This window comes from Lissotriton helveticus, chromosome 12, assembly GCF_964261635.1.
Source record: "Lissotriton helveticus chromosome 12, aLisHel1.1, whole genome shotgun sequence".
NCBI lineage: Eukaryota > Metazoa > Chordata > Amphibia > Caudata > Salamandridae > Lissotriton > Lissotriton helveticus.
Genome location: NC_136073.1, coordinates 688,646,830 through 688,671,694, shown reverse-complemented (window position 1 = coordinate 688,671,694; position 24,865 = coordinate 688,646,830). Strand labels below are relative to the sequence as shown.

Here is a 24,865-nt window from a genome sequence, read left to right as displayed (position 1 = left end):
TTGCTTTGACTTCATTGTCTTGAAATATCTTAGGCTCTCTGAGGATTATCTCTACTTGGCTTTGGTGGACCTCAGGGCAGCCTTTGATCCTGTCCCTAGACACCACCTGTGGTCCACATTGGCATCTATGGGGCTAGATCACGCACTCTTAGACACCCATATAAGATTACACAATAACACCTTTGCGCAAGTCAGATGGGGATTCAATGGTGAACTGACTGAACCTATATCTATAGAATGTGGGGTGCAGCAAGGGTGCGTTCTCGCGCCAACATGATTCTCATTGTATATAAATGATGTGGTGAAGCACTTATGTAATTGTGTTCATGACTCCACAAGATTAGGAGGTTGTCTCACTCCTGCGCTGCTTTTTGGAGACATTACTCTTCTGCTCTCACAAACCCCGTCAGGACTCCAAAACTTGTTGAGTAAATTTACAGAGTTCTGTGATCTTCGTGGCCTGGAGGTGAATACCCCAAAAATTTAAATAATGGTACTCAAACCTTACAGATCATGCAGCGATGGGTTTCTAATGAAGGGATCTACCTTACAGGTGGTTGAAAAATGTTAATAACTAGGGATCAGAATAGATAAATCTAAGAGATGGAAATCACAATTGCAAAAAAGTGAATTAACATTGTTACACTCTGCGTCAGCAATTGCCAAGAGATTCAAGACAATCATTCCCAAATCTGAAGTTTACAGGGAGAAAGCTCAGGCTACTGCACTGCATGGGGCAGAAATGTAGGGGCTTGTCAACTCTCAAAGTTTAACCGCAAAGGAAAATTGTTTCTTGAGATCCCTGTTCAACTTACCCCAGGGCACCCCTATGAACCCATTATTTTTTGACACAGGACTAAAGAGGATAAGTGATATGGCAGCGCTGAAACCCCTCCTATATTGGGCCAGGTTGTGGTCCACCCCAGAACTTTCTCATTATAGATCTGCTGATGTGGAAGCGTTGAAATTGAGTAAAACTAATCTGCCATCTTGGTTTCACGTCAAATTTCATCTTTACGATCGAGGCTTGAGTGATTATTGGAATAATGCTTCATGAATCACCTTCAGCTACAAGGCTATTATAAATAAAATGCCTATCGGAACAGCAATATTATTGGTTATTACTATAAGGCCAAAACTGGGGGTTTGGTGGACGATTTGTTATCATTTAAGCCCACACCTGCTAAGGAGCTGTACATGGACTTGATTCAACCACCCCTTGCTCGCACGCTGTTTGTCAAACTTAGATTGGGAACCCAATTAGTTAACAATTTTACTAACAGATGGAAAACTGATTGTCCTGATTCACCAGCATGTGTATTTTGTAATCCTAGGATAGAGGACGTTGAACATGTCCTACTTTTCAGCCCTGCGTATGATAGGCCCACGCGGTACTGGCTCAAACCACTCCTCATCTCCAGTGGTGGCAGACTATGCAAGGAGGCCTATCGAATCTTGTGATCTGGCACCTGCCTGTTAACATTTTTAACATCAGCCAATGCCTATTGCAGTGTGGCTACACAGGAAAAGAGTGGGTGGACCATTTTTAAAACTAGACACATCCCTACGGACCTCTTTTCTCTTCCTTCCCTGTTCTTATTCAGTCTGCATAAACGTATGGGAGCTTCGAGCATTGTGTCCTGTAAAGTGTATTCATACCAACCCCAGAATCCACTTCATGCTGCTATTCCCTTTTTAATTGTTTCCAACAATTTGTAACATTCTGTCGTTATCTGTATAGTTTTAAAATCTTGTTTGTTTCCATGTGATATCTGCATTTTGATGATATCTAATGACTTGTGTGATGTGTCCTATAAAACTGTTGTTATGTTCCATGGGGTCGTTCCCGTAAATAGCTTTGATAAGTTGATACACCTGCTCTGATGCACTTTAAAGCTTTAAGCTTCCTCATTTTTGTAACTAGCTTAGACTTTCCAGATGGCATAATGGGCCATTTTGTTGCCCATTTCAAGGACTTTCTTTGAGGTTTTTGTTGGTTTGCTTTTTGTCCTAGCAGGAAGATGCCTTAGTGCTAGCAGATGCATTATGATTTTTTAAATCATTTCATTCAATTGTATTGTCTTGGTTTTTAATTTACTCAGTCTACTATGTTTTTTATGCATCTTCTGTATTGTGTACTTTTATGGTTCAAAGAACCGAAATAAAGTATTGATTGACTGGAATATTGAAGTGGATGTGGAGTTAATATATTGATTGCGTTCGGTGGTAGCCATCTTGGTTTTGCCTGATCAATACGCTGCAAAGTCTAAAGCCCATAATGGCACCGGCAAGTAAAACGTGCACCAGGAGCAGTTCCCACGTGCAGCCCAGCTGGAGAGAGCAACTACAGGCAATGCTGAAAGATACAAAGTTATAAAGTCCTTTTTACTCATGCTCTGCTCTAAGGATGAAAAATGTCATTTGAAACAAATCACTTCCTAGCAAAAACTAGTTCCTCCACACTTTCCTAAGAGTTTTTTCTAAGCTGCCACGTTTTTTAAAGAGTAACTATTTTGTCGTTCAGTAACATTTTGTTTATTTTGCAGACTTGCCATAAAACAAAAACCTCACATTAGGCACCTTCTTACATTAAGCTTAATAATCTACCATACAGTCATCTAACTTTGCTGGTTCTACCCTTGATTGAGAATTCATCTGCACCTCCTCTTTGTGGAGCATTCTTGTATTAGTCTAGGTTGGTATTATGTTTCCGCCTTGAATGTTGATCCCACGACATGTGGTTGGTAGTTAAATTCAACATGTCCATCCCTTGTGCACAGAATCTCGCTTTCGGCATAATACTCTAGTCTGAGCTAATTTCTTCCCTTGTTACTCCGCTAATAGACGTGGGGATGTTCTCGCTCCATCTGCGGCTCATTGTCATCCTTTCCGCAGCACCTCTTTGCATTTGATCACTCTACGCTTGTTCACTTCCTGCTGTTTTTTAATCTTATAACATTTTCTAAAATCTCTAGGACGTATCGAGTGGCTGAAAATTTGGGTGCACTAGTAGGAGATTTCGCACACACTCAAACTCTGACTTACAACTAAAGTTGTTATTGACACCTTATTGGGCTCTTCTAAATTACCACATATTCTCAGTATTGCAAGTTTCAAAGTAAACTGACTTCTTTGTTGTACAATCTCACTTCCTAACCTATCATTCTTTCCATAGTATCTTTTTTACTTTTGGCATTTAATTTAGTGCAAACCTAGCTCGGAGGAGCAGTGCAGCGCTACCAAAACATAATTTTTATTGTAGAAAGAACTAAAATATAATGTGCTTCAAATTGAACACTACTGTCTGACTACCTAGCTATGCCCTCTCACGCTTGATGGACTCTGTAGGTGCTGGTCGCCTAAGCTGCGGTTAGCATAACTGTGCCTTAAGCAGCCAGGCACTCGAAACTGGGGTGTAGCTTCGGGGTGGGAGGGGGAAACGGGGGGTGGGGGCGGGGTGGTTGGGGTGTTACCCCCCAAATTATTTTCAGATGAATAGTTGGTTACAGGTGCTTTCAGTCGGGTGTGGTGAGGTGTCTGTCAGATTTCACCTTGGATTTTTGCATACATACACTGACAAAAACACACTCTCACTTATCTCTGTTTTGAAAGCCGTACAAAATGTTTACTTTACAAAATATTGTGTTTTTGTCATGTAGCACCCCTATTAATCCGTATTCCGTATGGGGAACATGGTTTGAAGATGTAATTTGAGCAATACTTAACAGCACGATTATCATTTACCTCAAAGATATTCATGCATTATGAAGTTCTTTTCTTGCTTTTACAGAAACACACATCTGTGGTGAATACCATGCTTTCACCTTATGCGCCATTTCTCCTGCTGGAAAGGAGGGATAGGGGTGGAAAACAAACAAAGCAAAGGCTAGACAGTTCACATTGCTAATTACTCGTCTAAATGCCCTGTGTAAGAAAATGCCTCTTTTTGTATGGTCACCCCCAAGCTTTTCGATTGATGCTTCTGATTTGTTCGACTCTAAGAGTGCACTGAGGCCTGCTAACCAGACCTCATGTCCTGACCCTAAAATGTTTGTCAAATTGGCTATACCCAATTGAAAATTGTGATCTTAACTGTAAGTCCCTTGTAAATGCTATCCTGGTACCTAGAGCATGTAAGTTAGAGGGGTACCCCAGAGCTTTCAGCACTGTTTGTGCCACCCTGGAGGTCCCCCAGTCCACCACTGCAGACTGGTAGAGCAGTCATGCACTTATAGCCTGACTTAACCATTGAAAGCCATGGCAAAGCCACCACTTCCCTTGGACATCTGTGTAAATCACTCCCCGAGTAGCCCTACCAAGCCCTAAAGGTAGGGTGCAACATATTTCACAAGTAGGACATGTACTTTACTTGCCCTGACAGTAAAACATTGGAAACGATTGTTTTGACTGTGGAAAGACTTGGTGGCCCAATTGGCGAGTACAGGGTTACATGCTGAGCCCTCAGCTGTGCTAACTCCTGAACAGTTCCAAAGTGGGCACTCCAAGGTATCAAATAACTTGTTACATCAAGCCCGACTTGTATCTCAAGTTGAAAGTAACTTGTTGCAGTGTGCTGCTTTAGCAAAGCGGTCCCTTTGTTGCCTTAAAATTCCAGTGTATTCTGAGCACACATGGAGCCTGCTCCACAAGACAGCTTTCTACCCTCCTGGAGGGACGTTGTAACGACTCACAGTAAGGAGAACAATGAGGGGTTGCAGGCCAGGGAGGTGTCACCTCCCTCCTGCAGGAAGTCACTTGGATCTCAGCCCCAAGAAGCAGGCTTTGAAGGGGAAGTGTCACGACGTCAATGGCAAGAAACCACTAACCTCTGAGAGATGTCAGCAGGAACGATGGAGAGACGAATATCCCCCCTCCTCTCCAGGACGCACCACACACAGTGTGAAGAAAAACACAGCTATGTACGTTGTGCCCCCCGGGGAAAAGGGAAGTGGATAAAATAAAAAAGGTTGTTCAGTGGGGCTTCCGAAAGGATGTAGAATGCCGTCCACCCACGCCCTCGCTGGTCTGGTAGAGCCCGCGATGGGATACTGCAGGTGAGGGAAGAACAAGAACGAACAATTAGACGCCCAGCCCTTTACAGTCAGAAAAGTCATACATATGAACACAAAAAGCGAGTACTGACTGTGGTGTTGGACATGCGTGTCTGTATCCCTTCAAGTGCAGCAACCCACGAACATCAGAATCCTGGACACGGTTACCAGCCTCCTCGGCTGTATCCAGATAATCGGTGAATACAAAAGAAACCAACAGGAGTCTCCAAAGGTAGGCAAAATCAGCAAGGAAGGTAAACAAGAAAAGGCAAAATCAGCAAGGAGTCTGGATGTGTGCGTACCGGTACCGGCACGCCAGGAGCACAAAAGGTCCCAAGGAAAAGTACACAGTGACGGAGACGGCAACGCGCTCCTGCGTGGGTCTCACAAACGCCACTCAAACACAACGCGAGGCCACCCGTCTTACAACCTGCGGGGACTCGCGTTTCCAGAAACAAAACTTCAAAGAAGCAGCTCCCGCTGCTTGGGGGAGACTAAGTACCAAATCCGTATGCAAGGAAACAAACGAGGCTACGTCCGAATCACTCTCACAGTCTTGATTGACAAGCCCCGAGCCGTTGACCGCGGAAGGCTTTTGTTGCCATACTTCCGCCTCCTCGGCTACGGGGCTTCTGGGGATTGTAGTTCCGCAACCGCCAGGCTCCCTCCAGTGGCGAGTTGCAGGTACTACATTGTCTGAACCTCACAGAGCGTACACAACCGGCTCCCACACCCCGGAGAACCGCTACAGGAAGCTGCCTTTGAAGGGCAGATGTGTAGCACCAGGGGGAAGGACTGCTCCATTGTTGATGCAGGCAGTTCAACATGGGAGGCAGGGAGGTTAAACCAATTGCCAAATCGGATTCCTCAGTGTTGTGTCGCCCTGAGGTAGCCACACCCTGAGGTGGGCTAGGGAAGTCTGTACACCACAAGAGAGGTCTCAATATCTTTGGAGTGAAAAGAATGGTGCATCCTGGGATAGCCAGACGCCATACTCGACTGGAAGTGGTCACCAGATAGGAGGAAACCTGGTAACCCATTGGCTACCAACTGCATCCTGGCTTGAAGGCACTATCCGAGCATAAAGGGGGCACCCTAGCACACAGACTTCAGATCTAGACTGCCTTGGAAGAAGGACCAAAGAATGACTTACCTGCGGCACCGAGTGGCCAGCAAGGAGAGGCTGCACCATCGAAGACTGCACCTGCTGCACCTGGTGGCTAGCGAAGGAAGGGACTGTGCCTGTCATGTCCTGCTCAAGAAGAATCTGTCTCCAGAGTCCAGTCAGGCCAAGAGAACTCCAAGGGCCAGGTGACTGGCCTCCTGTTTGCAGAACAGTGACACAACAGCTGAAAAAGCCTGCTGTGGCAAGTTGGTAGATCAAAGACTCAAAGCTGCTTCCACCATCGCCGTGCATCACTGAGGACCAAGATCCGATGCACAAAATGGCACCCAATTTGGACCCAGCAATATGCAAATTAGTCTTGGCCCTGCTCCAATAGTAATAGTCCAGCCCCAACTCCCAGGCCAGGTCTTTCCAGAACCAAACACAAGCAACCCAGGACCAATTTCACCCTTGTTAGGAATCATCATCCATTTATAGGTTGGTTCCAGTGGCACAGTGAGCACGGGATCCACGTCTGATCATATTTTGCCAGGGCTGCTTTCGATTTTCAGTCCAGCTGTGCACTTCCTTATCTGAGATGTAATGATGGGTGGGTATAAGAGTAATGGATGGAATACTATCCTGAGCAGTTGACAGTGGTCAGACTTAATGCAAGCCTTTTCCCATCACCTTTTGTTTATTTGATGTAATATCTTAAGAGGCCAAAAGTATGCCCAGACCTGGGTCCCTTGTTCACTGTGCTACTGGAACCAAGCTACACCCGACTTGAGAGCCCCAATTAGGGCAAAACTGGTCTTGCATTGCTTGTGTTCTAGCTCAGAGAGGGCCTGGCTTGCCAGTTTTGGTGAACTTTTCCTCTTGGAGCAGGGTCAAGATTAATTTGTCTATATGGCTTGGTCTAATCTGAGGTAGCATGGTCATAAAAGAATGATGGGTTGGCATTTCACCTACGCAGCTTATCAGCTGTCTGATACTAAAAAGCGTCACCTACATCATTCGAAACATGTGCCTACTAATTTGAGCGCCCATGTATAATGTTTTCTATTTCTGCCTTTGCCACCAGGACCCATTGCATCTCATCAAAGTTTACGAAGCTGAACTCAAATCATACCCTGACAGCGTGTGCTGTTCAAGCAAAGATAAGCAGATCCCTCAAGGGCTCCACCTTGAAGGGGTCACAAGCTGAGTCTTCTGCTTATTAAAGACAGTGGTGGTCCTCCCTCCTGAATAGTGGCCCCGTCCCCATTTCAGTTGGACTATTTTGAACACCTGGTGCACATATGGAAGGAAGCTGAGGTGCAGCAGATTCTGAATTGGAGTCGAATCTGTGGCATCCTCACTCTCAGGCAAAGCCTCAGGGATAACTGCTCGACTCTGGGATAAGGGATGGGATCTGGTACGGGGCCAGTTCTTGCTCCAAGACTGAAGATGGAGCCAGTTTCAACCTGTCTCCTCTGAACCTCACCGTACCTGCCCTTGGCTATGTCTACCCTCTCTAGCTATTGGGTGTCTAACATGCCCTCTCAGTACAACACATGCCCCGCTACCTGCTTCTTTTTATGAGGGTGGTATGCCAGACCCTGTTTGCCTATGCATTATTCCTATGCCTTTAGCACCACCTGTAGAATCCATTGTTTCTAACGAGGCTTTTGGACAAATCTGTACAAAATGCACAATTTGACATTCACTCTCCCAAAATGTCTTTAAGGGAGGGGAGAGAATGCCTACCCCCCCTCCCACCAATATTGTCTTTGAAATGTATTTAATTTCACAAAATGTGTATCTCGAGGTTAGAAATTTGCTTGCATACATGCCATGCAGCAACAAATGATGGACGGAATGGTGAATGAATCAAACATTCACCCCCAGTCAAGATATATGCGTTAAATCCATTGTTCTTTTGTTCACCACGCCACACCAGTTTGGACCCAGCCATATGCAAATCAGACTTGACCCTGTTCCTCATGGGAACAGTCCAGCCCGAACTGCCAGGCCAGGTCCTCTCTGTACTGAAAACAAACATCCTGGGACTGGTTTCGGGATAACAACCCTCATCAGCCAGGCTAGCTTGAATCCAGAGGCAAAGTGAGCAAGGGACCCACTTCTTGGCATACCCATCCCACTTAGGGCGAAAAGTGCTGCCTCATTCCACGTCATTCATCCTAGGTTGTATCTAGCGCAGTTCATTGCCTTTAGTCTGTCTACGTACATCGCTAAATATCCACTGGAGAAAAAACGTCCGGGTCCTAGCCGTCTTTGAACAGTGCTTTAAAGCCAACCATTTGCCTCTAGTTTTCTCGCATATTCCCGGGGAAGAATAGTATCTATACTCAAAAAAAATGCTTTGCATGTGCATTATTATTTCACCATAGTGTACCGCGTTACATGAAAATGATCACGAATTTAGCACTGCCTCAAAATCCTCCCCCCCCCCCCCCTGAAAAATACACTCGTTGGACCAGTCCTCTGGAAAAACTGTACTTTGTTGTCTGTGACTACCTCAGTGGGATACAATTCCTTCCTGGAAACACTGTCCATGAATTTCATCACTAATTCTGGTGTGTTTGGAGGGCGTGAATGAGGGGAGAATGTGCGAGATGTCAAGTGTGCGAGGAGGGGAGTGTGAAAACACCAGAGCTTGTGAAAAGGAAGATGTGACGGTATGAAGCGTGACTAAAAAGTAGGGAGAATAGTCAGTCAGAACTTAACAGAGAGGATGGAGAGAGCAAAGAGGCTGAGAGGGGAGCAGTAGTACAAGAGGCTGAAGGGACTAGAATGGAAAGAGAAGAGTTGGAAAAACGAGAGAAAAGTGAGACAGAAGTTAGAGAGCGAGCGGAGGGAGAGGACACAAACAACAATCCAAAATGTTTCTTGAAAAATAAAGATGCTCATTTTTTTGGGTTTGCTTTTGGCCTGGTGTGGCCATACACAGGCATTAATTCCTGGTGTGCCTATTACAATGAGCGTTCCCCTTGTATGAACATGAGGACGTTCATGCTTCCTTCCTTGGCTTACAGTTATTCCTGTGAGCGGGGGTCAGTGAGTTTCTTCCGGAGAGCATCCTTTCCAGTCAGTGCATCTGCTAGAAAGGAAGGCATGGCGTCCCATTTTAATGCACCTTTAGTGGAAGAAAATTAAACAGCTGTCTGAGGGCGCCATCTAGTGGTTATTTATAGGATGTACCAGTGATAAAGGAACATAATTACTCACGAGTCCGGTGACGGGTTTTGAGGCGGCAAAACCAAGAAGCAATGGTTTTGTTTTTGCCTTTGCTCTGAGCCGTGCCACTGACATACATCTGCACCCTCTCTCTATATTACATCATCTCAGAAAGTGGCTTGGGCCGCGTGTGCGTGTTAACAATGTTTCTTAAATGCACCTTTATTACTTGTCCATGTCACATCTTATTACATTTCTGCTTCCACGCACAGAACTCTCACTTGAGTACTAATGTATGGTGTCTTAGTAGTTGTTGTGGTTAATAATCATTTCTACATTTGGCTCTAGCTACTGCCTCTTTGAAAAATGCTCTCACATACATGCCAAAATGTATAAACTGGGAAGTGGGAGATTGTGGAAACAAATCCCCATTGACATATTGAAGCTGCAGCAATTTTAGGCAGGAGACACCTAAAATAAAGCAATTATTGACTCAAAAATAGAGTCTACCCCCTGAATCGGGCATATGGTTAAGTATGCTATCATCCAATACTCACTGACGGGTTCTGCTTTGTTTTACAGGGGCTACAAGGGACATTGGCTCTGCGCTGACGCGGATGTGTATGCGGCACCGCAGCATCGAAACAAAGCTCAGACACTTCACAAAGTAAGTTTTGGGACGTGCTTAGGTGTGCTTGAGACGTGAGGTGGGAGAGTGGGCCCAGGACATCTTTCAAAAGCAACATAGTCTAATGGAGTCTCCTTTAGGCCACTTTTTAGGTCTCTTCTACCAGACAGCTGAGGCGACAGCCGCTAGTGGATCATATCAAAAAACGATAGTGTGCTTAGAGCCTGACCATTGTTTACCATTGCTTGGCTTTATTGACACCCTCATTTGCATGCTTCTTATTCAATGGCTTTACTTCCTCTTCCTGTGTTTGTCCCTCTTATGGAGCATTTTCTTTTTACCATCCTTTTGATGGGCTAACTTATAGCCTTCCGCTGCTCGCATTTAGGGAACTACTCTTTACTTTTTCTATTCAATACTTCATGAGAGTGCATGTGTTTTCTTGCTCTCTTTCTCGTGTAAGTCTTCTCTCTCAAATACCTGTCAATGGGCTCGGTGTTCTATAAAAGCACAGCAACTGAAATATCTTTTCCAGAGTATGACTTAGGAGCAGACTATAGAAGTCATGTTTTTGTTTTTGCTCCATTCCACATACTGGACAAAAGGTCAGGGCTTGGCACACAAAGGCTTTTATGGCACTAAGGAGAGTCCGACTACTGCTCTCAGCTGGTGTTTGCGGTAGAAAGAGTAAGGAGACTTACTGAAAAGAAGATGTCTTATCTCCTGGAGGGCTATAAATATGCTCCTTGGGCTACTGCAGAGGGCCAAATGGCTAGAGTAGGTTTCAGCTCTGAATCCTGTGAAAGGCCTTGGCAAGCATTTTCCTCTGCATTTTCATATTTTGATAAATCCGGTGGTCAGTTTACTGAGTGAAAAAGTATTTCAAAATAAACCATGGAATTTGTAAATATTAAAAATATGGATTTCACTATACAGTTTTGAGATACATTAAGGTATGTGTGTGCTTTTCTTCCAGTATTTTGAAATGTTTTTGAATGTCCTTTTTTTAAAGATTGATTTAAGCAATAAATGGCATTGCCAATGGCTTGGCACTCCCAATATAAAGGCGAGACTGTTGGCTTTGTCAATGCTTGTTTGACATACTCTACGACCCCTCTGACAGATTACCTTACTGCTCCTTGCATCAGATGCCCCAGCCACAAGATTGTAATCCCTTGGTGTCTGTGAGTCTGTCAGCCTGCCCTGTCACCCCAGAGTATCTGAGGTGTAAAACTTGCCTTTTCAGTATCAATTTCTTCTTCCAGATGGTCACTCCTCCCACTCCATTTTGACATTCTGTTTCCCCTCTTCTTTACCCATCAATTGTTTACTATTATTTCTGCCCTCCTTTTTATTTCCTGTCCTCCATTTTTTTCAGGACGTGTTTCCATTTTTTTGGCACGGGACTTGTTTATTCACATGTTTCTACTCCTCTTTCTTCCTCTTCTCAATTCTCCACAAACTTTGTACTGTCCTCCTTTCTTTGCCTGTCCTTCTGTCTGCTCGACGCATCTTTCCTTCCGAGTATAGACCTATTTTATTTGCAAGTTCTCTGCTAACTGACCACAATGTCCACGTTGTATTCTAATTGCGTGAATGATTTCTTCCATTCTCAGTGCCTTGATGGAAAGTCTGATTAACCCGCTGCAGGAGAGGATTGAAGACTGGAAGAAGACTGCTACCACCCTCGACAAGGACCACGCAAAAGGTAATAAAGCAGCATGAGTCTGTGGAGGGAAACCACTGGCATTGTTTCTTCAGATTCATGGGGAAATAGCGGAAGTGGCATCAGATGCCCTTTGACTCCCCCAACATCACAGGAAGTGACCCTTCAAGCTGGGGGTAACATCAGTGGCATGGTAGAGCCTTTCACTCTAGTGAAAACAACAGATTGTACATTAAATATAAGACAAATAAACTAAAATGTTTACGATATTCTCAAACAGCCTCATTTCATTCCTGCCTGAGGATCTCCTACATGAGATCCACCCGCATGCTGGCTGGGGTGCGTCTTCCGCCATGGATCCTTTCCAGAATAGAGCGGCTGGAGTGATCGCTTCACTGACCGAGGGCCTTTCGCCCCTGCCAATCTCCTACTTTTACGACCGCTTCCTTCCCAGAAGGATAGATCTCAAGGCACTTGAAGGTCTTCCTTCCAGTGATTCCTGTGTAGGCAACCTAAGAAGGACCCTTGGTGAAGGCAGAGCAGTGTTAGCCTCCAGGGGCTCTGAGGTATCGGTGAGCGGGAATACCCACGAGCAGTGCCCTTTCCAAGAAGCTCCAGAGCGTTCCTCCAGCCAAGCTGATGGAAATCCTGAGGTGTGAAATGGAGCTGCACCTTCAGACTGTACCCCAGACCAAAGTGTTAAAAGAACAGAAATAAGGTTGAACAAAAACCATCACATTCCCTTCAAGTGTGTGATTTCTCTCATGTTAAGTCATAGCATGACATCTTCATGACGTAGAAGGAACTGGAAGAAGCTGCAACTCGGCATGTAGATGTGTCTAGCTAAGAAAAGGGTCTTCAAAGCTTTTTAAGAACGTATCCTCTCACTAGCATTGATTTCAGAGGTAGTCTGATCCAGGGAGCAGCGGCTTGCAGGGTGACGGATCTACTAATCAGTCTGTTTATGAAATCTAGTTACTGTCATCAAGGCGCGGACAGAGAGCATGAGAGGATGACCCAAAACCTACTGATGGAACCCGCAGCAGGGAAGGGGCGAGCATCGGCCGTCCTTTCCTGAGTGGAACACAGAGGCTTCTTAGATACTGTTGGTTGCCTCAGTGGAAGTCAGCGTGAAAGGAAGGAGCAGGGACCACCTACTCTAGATTCTGCATTCTGCCCATGTCGGAGGCACTACAGAAGATTGTCTTGGGAGACTCGGACACACATTTTCCGCAAGTTATGCAAGCCCACCAATGGAGCAAGTGGTACGGTATCAGAATATTACAGTTTAAATACTGTCTGGCAAAAATATACTGTTCTAAATACAGTTTACCAAAAGATCGCCCTTTGGAGTTAATAATATAAAAGCTACACTCTGTGGAGAAATATGTTTGAAACTAATACTTAGTCCACAATATTTATGTCCAATAAAACTTTTGTAATTGACATTTTGATATGCAGACCGACAGGTACTGTGAGGATCATGTTAGAGTGAATTTGCAAAAGAAAGATCTTATTAGGAGGAAAAAGCCAGCCACATTGACTACTAATTTCTCACTGGCAGCCGACACGGATCGGGGGTGGTGGGGCGGGGAGATCTAAAATGAGAAAAGATAAAACATACCTTACCACTGCGTCGCTCCTCCTTGTCCCTCCGCACGCCCGGAACAGGAAGATCATCCAGGCTCCCCTAAACCAATCCCAATGCCGTCAGTGGCTTGCAGGGCGGGGCTGGCCAGAACAGGGAGAGGACTGGTTTGCACTCCCTAAGTGAGCACGACTGCTTGGTTGGCCCTCGTGGGCTGGCCAAACAGTCACAACTTTGCATCTTCCCCACCAGGCTGTAATGGAGAGCCTTGTGAGGCACATGCCCAGCCTCCCTTTCCCCATCTAAGTGCCGAACCGCAGCGCTCAGACCAATCATAACACTGCATTGCAGCGTTGTGATTGCCACAGGGGAGCCTGGGAGCTCGGGTGCCTCCTGGTGCTTCCTGCTGCCGGACTGGAGACAGGAAGAGGAGGACGGAGAAGAGGCGGTTGCTGGCCGTTTTCAGGTAAGTGTTTTTTTCTTCTTTTTTACGTTCCACCCCCCAACCTCCCAGATCCGGTAGCAGCCGCTACTGAAGAGATGAGTGCAGCATGACGGAGGCTATGCAACAAAAATGCAACAGCTCAAAGTTAGGACATTTTTCTACAAGTAATACTGTAAGCAGGGCTTCAAATATGTGCTGAATGCTAAAACAGTGTACTTTTGGGGATAAAAAAAATCAGGAATCTATCAGCTAAATTGATGGTAGCATGAATAATACTACACCATGAAATCTCACCTGTCGGGCTGCGGCAAAAGTGTAAAAGGTATACCAGTGCTGAGAATGGAGCCTTCAGATTTCTAGGTGTGTTAAGCTCTGAAATCTGACATCCAGTAGCCAAGGTGACATCAGTCCAGCTTGTTGAGATTGTTGGGTTCTTAGGGCTGGTTGCTGTTATGGATTCAGAAATCCTCATGGGAGTGACCCCAACAGTCACTCAGTAGGGGCATGTGTATTTGCTGTAGTTGGAACTGTGTAAACGTCTGTATTCCAAAGTTGAGGGTAGCCATGGATTCTGGGCCCTGGACTGGTGGTAGGTAGCCATGTATGAGGGCATGATTAGCACACTTCATTACCCGCATACTTCAGCTATGTATGTAATTTACATAGGAAAGGTCTAGCTGTAAAACAATTAAGAGTTGGACATTCTGGTACTATGCGTTACCTCTTCTTCCATTCTTTCAGAGTACAAGCGTGCGCGAAGCGAGATCAAGAAAAAGACCTCAGACACTCTGAAACTGCAGAAGAAAGCCCGGAAAGGTAGGATCTACTGTGAAATCCTTCACTTCCCTACTGTTTGCCATTGTCACATCAGTTTTCATAGGACTCATTCCCTAGCCAAACAAGCCAAGCAAAAACAGCCATTTGGTCTGGCATTGACAGCCATTCTTTTTTGGCTTTGACAAAGCTTGTTTTGTCATGGTTTTTGTAAAACATTATCGTTAGGTGGGCTTCTGGGTCGTTGTCAGTATTAAAAAAAAACACGGGCTGACAGCAGAAATATTTTTGGTCTCTGAAAACACACATTACCTTGTTAGTCCCTGGCGCGAAAGAGACCTACTTTGTGTGCAGATGTGCACCTTGTGAAAGAGCAGTCAAGTTAGCCAATGGCTGAAGTGGGCTGACCCACAGCTGTATGTCATAGTGGGCAAAAGGAAAATGTGAATGACATCACAACAGACCAATGGCTGAAGAGGGCTGGCTGACAGCCCCTACAAGTAATTATATTATATTATATATATATAATGTTAGTAAAATCAAAAGGTATTGTTTAACGGCAGATCTAATAAAAACAGACAACATTTGTATGGTCCTCAGACTCTCTGAAAGAGCCAGTGTCACTTTATCATTGAACCTCTGAAGGATAAATTCCGGGGTCTGCCCACTTCGATGCAACCTGTGATCTACAGAGTCAAATAACTCTATAGCACTTGCATTGACCCGGCGAGCTGTAGTGTCTCCCTCCATTTCTGAGCTTTGTCCGACTATCAAAAGCAGGAAGAGCGCATGTAATCGGAAGGAGGGGAACAGTTTGAGTACTGGGTACAGGAGTAACCTCAGCCAAGCGTAAACATTACTTATGAGCCATGAATGTCTGCCATGTGTTGTGAGTTTAATGCAACTTACCTCTTCCTTAAGCAAGCGTCCCACAGGAACAGGAAAGCACTTCATAGCACCACACTTTTTCACATTTTAAGTTGAAGGACACATTGACGAGCCTAGCTTCTATTAAAAAAAGGCAACTGGCCTTATTCCCAGACAATTTTAAATAGTTGTTGCATTTATGAACCCGATCTAGATTGGAAGTACCCAGCAGAAGTTAAGAGCAGTTCCGTGTATGACCTTCTCGAAAATGCACAAAGCAAAACACTGCAGTGACGTCAGGGCAGCATACCGATGCTTGTGAGAAACCTTTACTAATGCTTGTGTGAAACTTTTACTGATGCGTGTGTGAAACTTCTACAGATGCTTGTGTGAAACCTTTACCGATGCTTGTGTGAAATTTTTACCAATGCTTGTGTGAAACTTGTACAGATGCTTGTGTGAAACCTTTACCGATGCTTGTGTGAAACTTTTACTGATGCGTGTGTGAAACTTCTACAGATGCTTGTGTGAAACCTTTACCGATGTTTGTGTGAAACCTTTACCGATGCTTGTGTGAAATCTTTACCAATGCTTGTGTGAAACTTGTACAGATGCTTGTGTGAAACCTTTACCGATGCTTGTGTGAAACTTTTACTGATGCGTGTGTGAAACTTCTACAGATGCTTGTGTGAAACCTTTACCGATGCTTGTGTGAAACTTTTACCAATGATTGTGTGAAATTTGTACAGATGCTTGTGTGAAACCTTTACCGATGCTTGTGTGAAACTTTTACCAATGCTTGTGTGAAACTTTTACAGATGCTTGTGGAAACCTTTACCGATGCTTGTGTGAAACTTTTACCAATGCTTGTGTGAAACTTTTACAGATGCTTGTGTGAAACCTTTACCGATGCTTGTGTGAAACCTTTCAGGGACAAGCGTGTGCAGGGCACCGAGACGGGATTAGGCCTGCAGGGGTGGCCCTACCCAAGGAATTCACACAAAAGACACGGCCGTTGGGTCTACCTGCCCCCACCTCCTCAGCTTCAAATATCGTCTTGTTTTGATTCTTTTTTTGGTAACTTCACCCACTAAATGTATGAGGGGGGTTTCACATACATCAGATACCCTTTGTGTGCAAAAGTGGCCTCCCGGGGAGTAAATTGCATTGCATCGTATTTGCCCTTAGAGAGATACAGAGAAGTGGATAATAAAGCTTATGAGTTTAAAAATGATAAATGACTTTAAAATACTGCAGCAGTAGACATGAAGCAGACATAGGTAAAGTGCTCTGACTCAGATGCTCTGTATAGACTTTTATTTTTGATTTGAATATTTACTGTTGTAAAGCGCTCTGTTACCTTCAGGTCTAGCTAGCCCTATATAAAACTCTGAGATAAATAAATAGCTAGCACAATAGAGGGAGCAAATGGATTTCAAGTGTCTTCACACCCCCAGAAACCTTTTACTGATGCCCATGCCATAAAAATAACTCTGGTGTCATAAATGTGTCACTCATAGCAACAAAATCATAAATTGAACCAAAAATATAAAAGTGTGACTTTTTAATTGATACGTAAATAGGCCATCCGGCCACAAGAATGACATTGCATCCACCTGCCATGCCTCCGGACAGGGAGTAATCGCGCAGAAGCGGGGCAGTAGCACATTGTCCTTGTCCGCAAATAAATCCACTGTTGGGTAATCAAACCTCTTCTGCAACAGAAGGGACACCTCCGTCAACAAAGAGATTGAATTCATGGGGAAAACACCCTAATCAGGTGGTCCGCCGCACAATTCTCCTTCCGATGGAGATACACTGCCCTTAGAAACAACGCAGACTGCAGTGCTCTCTGCCAAGGTCAGAATCTCCTGAGCCAGGAGCCACAAGGACTGAACCCTGCAACCCCCGGGTGATTGACATACCCCCCTGATTGTCTGTCCGGACCAGCACATGATGCCCTCTGAGGACTGGCTCAAATTCCTGACAAGCCATCTGAACAGCCTTCAGTTCCCGAAGTTAGACAAACAACAAGCCTGCAGGCGATCCCACAGCCTCTGCACAGACCAGGAATCTAAAGTCGCCCTCCAGTCCAGCGTTTGCCGGCATTCATTGTCACCCCTGGGAGGAGGACACCTGAAAAGGAAGACCCCTTGTAAGATTGGTCTCCTCCATCCACTAACCCAGGGCAATCAGGGGACACCACCAACAGAAGATTGTAATTGGCAGAAGAAGGGGACCAATGGGACAGGAGATAGTTCACCAACGGGTACAGGTGCACCCGAGCCTAAGGCAACACATTGATTGCCGGTGACATCAAGCTCTGTAACCTCAACCACTGATGCACCGGGGCTGAGTCCAGGGCGAGCATGCAATCCAGGTCCCTTTTTAAAGTCGCCCTCTTCTCTGCCGGAAAAAACACCAGCTCCTTGACCATGTCCAGGTGACCCCCAATGAACACCAGGTCCTGGGTGGGAACCAGATGTGACTTATTGTGGTTGATCAGGAAGCCGTGGACCTCCAGAATCTCGCAGACTCTCTGGACATGAAGAGTACCCTTGGAAAAGAAAGAGGCAGAAATCAGCCAGTCATCCAGGTAAGGGACGCCGGAATCCCCTCCCTATGGATGAACCCAACCAAGGGAGCCAAGACGTCTCTAAAAACCCACGGGGCAGAGGAGAAGTCAAATGGCAATACCTGGAACTGAAAATGCTCTGGCCCCACACAGAACCTGAGGAACTGTTGGGATGCCGGATGATTTGGCACATGCAGATAGGCATCGAGCAGATCCAAGGAAGTCACCTTGTCCCCCTGAACCAGCAAAGGAAGGATCTCCTTAAACTTAACATGAGGGACAAACAAGTTCACCCACTTCAAATCCAGCACAGGGCGGAAGTCCCCTGATGCCATCCTTACCAGAAAAAGGATAGAGTAGACACCTTGACCCCTCTGACAAGCCAGAATTGAGTGAATGGCCCCTTTTCAGAGAAGATCCTGAATACTTGTCATAAAAGCCTTCCTCTTTGTGACAGCAGAGGGCAAAGCAGTATTAACAAAAAAGCCTAGGGTGGAGAATGGAAGATAATCGTGTAGCCCTCCTTGACAATCCGTAAGAGCCAGTGGTCAGAGACTGACTTCCCACAAGTCTCCATGAAATTCGACAATTGACTCTCCCACAAGGATCTGATAGTCAGGACTTCGGCGAGGGGTTGGAACCAACATCTGACTGCTGAGACTTGGACTTATGCTAGAAAAGGACACCCCCTTCTGCGTCCCCTCCCACGAAAGGGCAGGTTACCCCTAGGGGTAGAAGACATGTTGAAGGGCCTCATGGCGTCAAAGAATCTACCCCTAGAAGTACAATTGGGAGGCAACAGTTTCCTATCCTCTACCGATTTCTTCTTCACCAACTCCTCCACTAGAGCGCCAAATAGCCCCCCCCCAGAGAAATCTTCATCAGAAAGGATTTCCGCACCACCTCAGCCTCCCAATGGTGCCACCAAACCTGGTCCCTGGCCTGAATAGCTGCGCCCGCAGAGGCAGCCGCGGCCCCCAGAGTATCAAAGAAAATGTCCGACAACATGTTAGTAGCTGCTCCATGACCCCCAGGGTAGGCATGATGTCCACCCCTTGCTCCATAAGTTCAGCAAGAGATTGGTAGTCCTAGACTGGAATGTGTAGGAGATACGCAGAGGCCATGGCGTAAGACCTCTTGACGGCGACCTCCACCTGCTTATCAACTGGGTCCCGAAGGAGAGGCATCCTCTGAAATGATGGTCCCCTGTGAGGACAACCCAGCCAGCAATGAATCTACCTTCACTGCCGTTGGAAAATTCTTAGCAAAGTCTTGAATGAAATAATGCTTAGAAAAGTACCGCAGGAAAGACTGCTTGTCCACCTCCTGCCACTCATTATCCATGACCTTCTTGACAGAGAGATGCAGGGGAAGTGATTGAGGCTCACGTCTCTGGTACTGCATGAAGACGCCCTCTGGTTCCTCCTCCACCTGGGGCACTGAGAATGGTAGGTTATCCTTGATATGCTGCAGAACCTCCTTAAGCTCCTGCCTCTGCACATATCGGCCCCAGAGATCATCCTCCTTTCCGTCAGCCTCAGCACTGGTGGAAGGCTCAACACACTGCTTCTTAGGGGAAGAAGGGCCCCCACGCGCCTTAAATGCTGCAGCCACAGCTGCCTGGATCATCTGCTGAATGGCCTGCAAGGAAGGAGACTCCGCCGGACCCTGCACACTAAGGCCTGCCCCCACTTGTGGCAACTCATCATTCCCTATCCTGACTTACACTCTGGTCAGGCATAGAACCGTCCCTAGGGAGCCAGGCTCAAATAGGCAGGCCCTGTCATGAAAATACGTACAGGAAAGCCAGGCCAGTCGGTAAGCAACCGCAATACACAAGCATTGTGCACGCTTCTAGAGTGAACCGAACATCCAACTCTCTGTATGCTAGGAATGCGTGACTTGTCAAGGCCCCGGTGTCATAAAGCTGCCCTACCACAGTCCTAATACAAAAAGATCATGAGGATACTCGCTCCAGCCCCCATGACAAATCGGAACCTGCAGTGCCCTCCACTTTGACCTCCTGCGCTGCATCTGAAAGTGACTGCAGGAGAATGAGCCCTGAAGGCCTGTTTCTCCACAATGAGGATCTGCCGCAATGCGTGAGACCACTGAAGCAGGACTTCGAAGACCAGGTAAGAGCCTGCTATGGCTGGGCTACCTATTACGCCACAAAGAGAAATATCTACCGGTCATTACAAAATACCATGAAGCAATAAGAGCCTGCTTAGCAAGGCTTCCAAGAGGCCTCAGGTTCTGCTACTGAAGGACCTCGCCCCACTTACCTGTAACTTGCTCGAACAGTCTGCAAAGCAGAAACAAAAAAACAGGCCAGGGGTGAAGGAGGTCGGCCATGTTAGGGATGGATGGGAACACTAGAGCGCTAATTTGCTTGGAGGGTTCTGTTGGAGAGCTGAAGCTCACTCTATTAGTCATGTGGCCAGGAAGACTTACGAGGAGGTAATGAAACTTCACTTAAATTGGTATTGAAGGCCCCCTTGTAATTTTAATTGTATAGATGAAACAAGAGGAATTTGTTTCACAGCCTTTCTGAAGACAAGATGGCGCCACCCCTTCACAGAGACTTTTGTGTCCTGTAAGTTTATGTATCACAGTGTTATTACCCATGAGAAATGCAACAGAATCCTACTGAGCCAGGCCGTGTTTGGCTGTTATCTGAATTGTGTGCATACTGCTCTTGTTTGGGAACAAGAGGCGACAAGAGGAGACCTGAGCGACGAGAAAGGCCCGAGCATTAGGGTGAAACTATTTCACTCAATATTCCAACATTCTTCTTCCAAATAAAGAGCAGTAACGAGCTATATGAAAAGCTTCATGGAAACTAGAAACGTGGGCCCTGGCCAGCTTCCGGATCTGCCCAGACTGTGTCCTGGGGCTGCGTCTGCTTGGATCGAGGACACTGCAGCTGGGTGAGGCTTTCTGCCCACTTGGCCGAGAAGGTCTGTCTCAAGTGAGGTGGGTGGTACCCAGATGGAGCGGGCTAGGGTATGTAGAAAGCACACCGTCAGATGGCAGAGGGTGCGGAGAGGAGAAATACTCGCCATCGAAGAAACCTGCCCTTAAAATCAACCACATCATCATCATCTTTCAGTCGGGTGACCAGATGACTCCACAACACCACGCCCCTGTTTCTGGACTTAGCTTTTGCATATTACTGCATTCTGGGAGTAGTAGTCTTGGTTCATTTTAATAGCCAATTGGACCAGCACACGTGATAACAATGTTATGTGAAAGCAAAGGCCAAAAATGGAAAAGTGGTGTCTGGGTGACATGAAGCCACCTGGTCACCTATTTGTCTCTAGACTGTGCCATAACAATCTTGTTCACCAAGGGTATCTGTGATAATCAGGCAGCAAGTGTTGGAGCTGTGTTCAAATGATTGGAGTGATGGCAAACTCCATGTTTACGTAAGGATCAAGCACAACCAAATTCAATTCTAATATTCAATGTTCATGATCACACTGTAAAATCTTCAAAATAAAGTCTCAGTATAAAACAGCAGTCTCAGTTCCTGCTCGGTCAACCGAGGCTCGAAAGCACAATCAACAGTACACGTAGCTGATTTTGTTAATTTGACTTCTGCCAAGTTTATTTGCCAAATATTTTAAAAAAAAGATTTTTTTCTGAATTATTGCTGAGGTTGTTATTCACTTGCACTGAGCTCAGGTGATTGCTGTGAAGGACAAAGAAAGAACTTGGTGCCGGATTGCCCCTTTGGCCCAGATTAACGAAGGCCCCGTGGCAGTGCCAACTGAAGCAGAGTGGCACATGGCATTTATGCTCAAGTACAAAAGGAGTGTAGCACTGGAAAGGTGGTGCCCTTCCCTCAATGCAAAGAGCAGCCTGATCTGCTTTGTTTTACTTTGCGTCATGGGGGATTACTGAGGTGTTACTTGGGCAGATCCGTGCAAACACCCATAGGTTTTGCTTAGTATGCAAATTGTATCAAATTTGTTCTCCCGATCCAATAATGCTAAAATATATACCAATACGTATGAATTTGGGAGTATCCGAGAACTTGAGTGAACAGTAGTTGCCGGTGACTCACAAAGTTTCACCAGCAATTGTTTGTGGGTTCTGTGGTACCCGTCCTCAGGGCATATGGGGCAAAGATAGCCTCAGTATTCTTTGATTGTATCCCAGTTTTTGTTATTAGCTGCAGCTCTACCTTGGATTGCATTGAACGCAAGTGTTTTTCGCACACATGTTTTTCCGTCAGTCGTTCTACCACACAATGCTTGATAGCACTGGAACTGGACGTTATAAGCAATTTACAAAACGCTGACTAGGATCTAACTGTGCATGCAAGACGACTTTGGATCAGGCTGGATTTTGGAAGACCCATGTTATAAATAATCCTAGATCTACAAAACTGCCCACACCAATATGAGCCTTCTTTAAACGGAGGACTCTACGTGCAGTTCTCTGAAGAAGTGGCCCATGAAGATGTGGGAAGCATACACTGTGATCTACAGGTCAAAAGCTTGAATCCACGCAAGGCTGACTGCGCCCTTCATTCTTCTGAGATCGATGAACTGATCGGTGAATTGAGTACCATTAAATACAGTAATAGCAACACCTGCTATTTGCAGGTCTTATAAACAGCAGAAGTGTGGTATGAAGGCTATATGAAAAATTTCAAGTATGGAAGGGATTAGAGATTGCTTTTTAGTTATAATCTAATGGTCAACACACAAGGTTTTGAAACAAAAATACTTTTAAATTATGAATCCCCAGCGGATCATAAATTGCGCTCTGATATCACCACGCATCCTTTCCTTCCACAACCAGTCTGCATCACCAGGGGAATCCTCGTGAGTACCTGTTTGTGGATTCAGGGGTACAGTGAGAGTTACTAGCCCAGAGGTGACAATATCCCTGCTTGGACCATGCTGTGAAAAGGATGGAAAGTGCATGAAACATGCATGCATGTAATGAGAGGTTCGGATTCCTCGCGGTGAAACATTTAAAAAAATGTCCTAGCTGTGTTTCAGATCTGTTTCTACATATCTGTAGAGTTCATGGGTATTGTAGCTGGTCATTATGGCTGGCCGTCATGGGCCCTTTTTAGGATAGGCCAGTTGCTAGTCAGTTGCCATATGTGGTCTGTCAAAGAGTGGGGCCCTGTGGCCCTCAAAACACCTGGCCTGCCAGGACAAAATTGCTGTAGTTAGCCACCAACTATTTCATGCCCATTGCTTGAAAGTCTCTCCGGAGGTCTGTTTCTTCAGTGCTCCACCGCCATATTTTTTTCTAGAGTGTTCTGCCAAAATTGCCACGAAAGACTGGATGAGCCCCAACAAAGTCCCCTTAAATGCTATCTTCGGGGACCAAGGGCAGTCAGGGACAGCTTTATATGTGGTCTGGTGCCCAACCAACAGGTCATGATGGAGATTGCCCTAGGTCTGTGTAAACAATTAATATTACTTATGTATAGTTTTGTTTAGGTGTAAACCAGACCAGTAGCACAGTATAAGATCCTAGGCAGTCACACTGTGCGGAGCGTGTTGCACATTTTATCTTCAATAGACGATTTTTAAAGGCATGGCAGTGCATACGGGTCATGGGCATCATAGACACATGGCTTAAGGACAGAGTGCAGTATTGCAGAACATTTGAAGTATTGGAATACAGGATACTGTATTCAATGCGCTTGGTATTTTTTTTTGATGTGTGATTGCTGCATTTCCTGGGCATTGAAATCTGCCTTTATGGAAGGATATATGTGCAGTGCTTTTATATGTCTAAAGTATTCAGTTTACTGTATGTTTGCATAGGCCTGTGCACATTATAGAGGCACATTTGCGCACTAGATCTTACACGTTTAGATGTATTTTCCCAAAGCCCTTACCCATTTGTACATTTGATTCACATAGGTCTTTGCGTGTTTGTCCACGGGAATGAGGTCTGAGACAGCTCTCATTTTGGCTGGGCACAGAGTTGCTATTTTAGTGTACGACAGAGTAGGTACTCAGTGCTTGTTCAATAGGCACGGAGTCGGCGCATTCCATAGCGATCCATGCAGCTAATGCTCAGCTCAGTGTGGAAACTGAAGGAACTCTTCTTCACAGTGCACTCAGTTGAGAAGATCAATTTTATGGTTTGCAACTTTTTAACGTTTGTTCTAAGTGTTTTTTTAGGTTTGGCTTGAGAATGAAGCAGTCTACAACACGTTTTGTCACAAGAGCATAGAAAGATCTTTGGCTGCCTCTAGAGTAGTATTAGACTCTCACCCAATGGTATTATCTTGTTGAGGTAGCCTTCCGCCTTCCAGGAAGTGCTTCTGTAGGAATGCATTAGGGACTCTTTTAAATCTGAAAATTACACTCCGTTGTCACTCTGTTGGTCACATTCAATTATTTTTCCCAGCTGGATTCTACACAGAAAACATTCATCTTTTTCTACAGTCATGCAAAGCCAAAATGGCAAGCTTTCATGTGATAGCCAGCCTCTGTGCAGGCAAGGCATGTCAATGCCCGCTTTGGCACACTAAACCCTGATCTATTGGTTTTGCCAATGCTTAATTGTTAGTTATGACCAGGCTACAGCAGTAGCTGTCATTGGACACATTCTATTGGTTACTTAAACAGGTGCTCTCCAAGGAAGGATACGGGAAGAGAGAAGACCCCACGTGTTCCAGGGAACAGGGTACTATAGACACTCAAAGTCAAAAAAGGGTATCCCTGGACTGATTCAAGAATAGAGACACTCACTAGATTCTATTCTAATCGTATATCATTCACTCCGAACATCTCATGAATGTATTGCTTAAAATATTTGTCAACTAAAATGTAACGTTCACAGTCTTTTATTAAAATTTCAAAATTCTCCCAGGTGAGATACACAGGTTATTTTTTTTTAATTTCTCAGGGGAAGTATTTCTCTGAAAGCAGTTCACATTAAAAACATCTCATACAAATATACTAAAATATAATAAAACATTCAATATTGCATCAAATCAATAC

The 24,865-nt window shown here is 45.3% G+C and overlaps 1 protein-coding gene across 5 annotated transcripts in view; it reads left to right on the top strand.

Annotated features, from left to right (window-relative positions):
- MTSS2 (MTSS I-BAR domain containing 2) overlaps window positions 1-24,865 on the top strand; it is a 350,756-nt gene that overhangs the window by 260,520 nt on the left and 65,371 nt on the right. For all 5 annotated transcript variants that reach the window (XM_078671281.1, XM_078671280.1, XM_078671278.1 and 2 more), the window contains exons 4-6: window positions 9,919-10,003; window positions 11,581-11,672; window positions 14,405-14,479. In XM_078671281.1, coding sequence (XP_078527407.1) covers window positions 9,919-10,003; window positions 11,581-11,672; window positions 14,405-14,479 — 252 coding nt within the window. The remainder of the gene's footprint in view (window positions 1-9,918; window positions 10,004-11,580; window positions 11,673-14,404; window positions 14,480-24,865) is intronic.